We start from the raw sequence: 2,277 nt of genomic DNA on the forward strand, positions 1-2,277 counted from the left end.
TCTCACAGTGGACATGTCTCTCACAGTGGACACAGTGGACATGTCTCTCACAGTGGACATGTCTCTCACAGTGGACATCCATGTCTTCCTCCATGGTTTCTAAGTGGGAGAACTTGTTAAATACTTATTGTCCTCACTGTGTGTGGAAGTGTTAAATATTAAGAAAGAGAGGCTGGATGGATCGGTGGAGGACAGGAAGCAGGGTGGGGGGGTAATGACCATTTCCTGTATGACCCTGGTGGGAGGCGTTACCTGGGCAGGTTTGGCGTGCGGGTCCAGCGAGACGAAGAAGACCTCCATGACGCGCTCCTGGCTGACAGGAAGCGGGACGCTCAGGTAGCAGAAGGGGTCAAAGGTCACAGACACTTTGTGGCACTGGGGACAGACCAGCGTGGACTTGAAGAGGCCGTGGAACGTGTCCACGATCACCGAGTCGTTCCGGCGCCGGTGGTTACGCCACGCCTCCTCCGCCACTTCCTGTGGGACAGGAAGGAGCTGGGTGTAGCTTACAGCAGCTGGACACGTTACTGGGGAACTACAAATATGGCTGACTGACGACAGGAGGAGAATGTGTTGGATATCTGATAACGTGGGATACATAACCAGATATTACAGTATATTACAGTATATTACACTATATTACAGTGTATTACTATATTACAGTGTATTACAGTATATTACAGTGTATTACTATATTACAGTGTTCTCAGTGCTGCTGGGGAGGGGGGGGGGTGATACAATATCGGTACTTATGTCACAATATGATGTTATTGTGATTTTATACAAACATTATTAACAATATTCTGCGATATATTGCAGTTTATAACCTTTTTCAAATGACGTCCCCAGAAGGTAAATATATATATACACTGTATACACACACACACACACACACACACACACCAACAGATCCATACTCGGTGTATTGCCACTAACTATGGCACCCCCCCCCCCCCCCATGAGTTGAGATCTAAGGACATGCAGGAAACCGTCCCAGGTCGGATCCGAACCCAGGACCTCTGCATCAAGACATAACCCTCGGCCGTACACGTGCGCCCGGTCTACCGCTGGACCACCGCGGCCACAAAGCATGTCCTACCCTGACCCTGAGTGTCTCTGAGGACGCGTCCAGCCTGTCGCCATGTCCTCCTTTAGAATAATCTAGAATCTTTATGTTCATTACTGGGTGAGACGCAAGGCATCGTGCAGCCCTGGCTAGGATCCTGGACCACTCACCTGGTCCGGGCGTCCCTCTGCGTCCCGCAGCTCGATGTACTCTTTGTTTTTGACGCGGTTCAGGTCTTCGTGCAGGCCGTCCAGCAGGAAGGACAGCAGCTCCTGGCTGTCGTGCTGCTGGTAGCCCAGGAACTGGGACGCAAAGTGTCCCACCTTCGTCTGTGGACACAAAAAAGGACACACATTAACCCTCATGTTGTCCCCATGTTGTCCTCATGTTGTACCCATGTTGCCCCCATGTTGTCCCCATGTTATCTTCATGTTGTCCTCATGTTGTCCCCACGTTGCCCTCATGTTATCTTCATGTTGTCCTCATGTTGTCCCCATGTTGCCTTCATCTTGTCCTCATGTTGTCACCATGTTGCCCTCATGTTGTCCTCATGTTGTCCTCATGTTATCTTCGTGTTGTCCTCATGTTGTCCCCATGTTGCCCTCATGTTGTCCCCATGTTGTCCCCATGTTGTCCCCATGTTGCCCTCATGTTGTCCCCATGTTGTCCTCATGTTGCCTTCATCTTGTCCTCATGTTGTCCCCATGTTGTCCCCATGTTGTCCTATATCAATGTCCTTTATAATTCCCCACAATAACATGATTGATTCCAACGCTCTTTGCCGAGTACAAATCTCTACTTTCATTCCTTTTGGGTCTTATTCAATTTTATAGCATTTGAAAGAAAAAAAAAGTCCAGGATCCAGTGGTACAAGGACCAGGACTTGGCTCTCTAACAGTCAACAGGGTACCCACAGCCTCCATTTAACCCGGGACCAGGACTTGTCTCCTTTACCTTGAAGACGCGCGGCACCACCGAGTAATGGCGTCCGGACCACATCTGCTTGACGACGTCGGCGTAGGCCTCGGCGATCTCGCCCTTCATGCCCAGAGGGTTGGAGAAGTTCAGCTCCTCCAGGTACGAGCTCTGCAGGAAGTACTCCGTCAGGGGGGGGACGTTACTCAGACACTGCAGACAGAGAGACAGACGGGAGGAGTTAACAGAGGGGGACAGAGAGACAGACGGGAGGAGTTAACAGAGGACAGAGAGAC

General features: G+C 50.5%; 1 protein-coding gene across 1 annotated transcript; it reads right to left on the reverse strand.

Moving 5' to 3' along the window:
• Window positions 1-252: 252 nt before the first annotated feature.
• Window positions 253-2,234, reverse strand: LOC117940746 (ubiquitin carboxyl-terminal hydrolase 11-like; the record flags this gene model as incomplete). Its single annotated transcript, XM_034865912.1, has 3 exons — window positions 2,021-2,234; window positions 1,237-1,395; window positions 253-477 (listed from the first exon to the last, which is right to left on the reverse strand). Coding segments are annotated over exons 1-3 (474 nt in total), but the record flags the coding sequence as incomplete, so codon positions are not given.
• Window positions 2,235-2,277: the final 43 nt, after the last annotated feature.

The sequence above is a fragment of the Etheostoma cragini genome, unplaced genomic scaffold (assembly GCF_013103735.1).
Source record: "Etheostoma cragini isolate CJK2018 unplaced genomic scaffold, CSU_Ecrag_1.0 ScbMSFa_3172, whole genome shotgun sequence".
NCBI lineage: Eukaryota > Metazoa > Chordata > Actinopteri > Perciformes > Percidae > Etheostoma > Etheostoma cragini.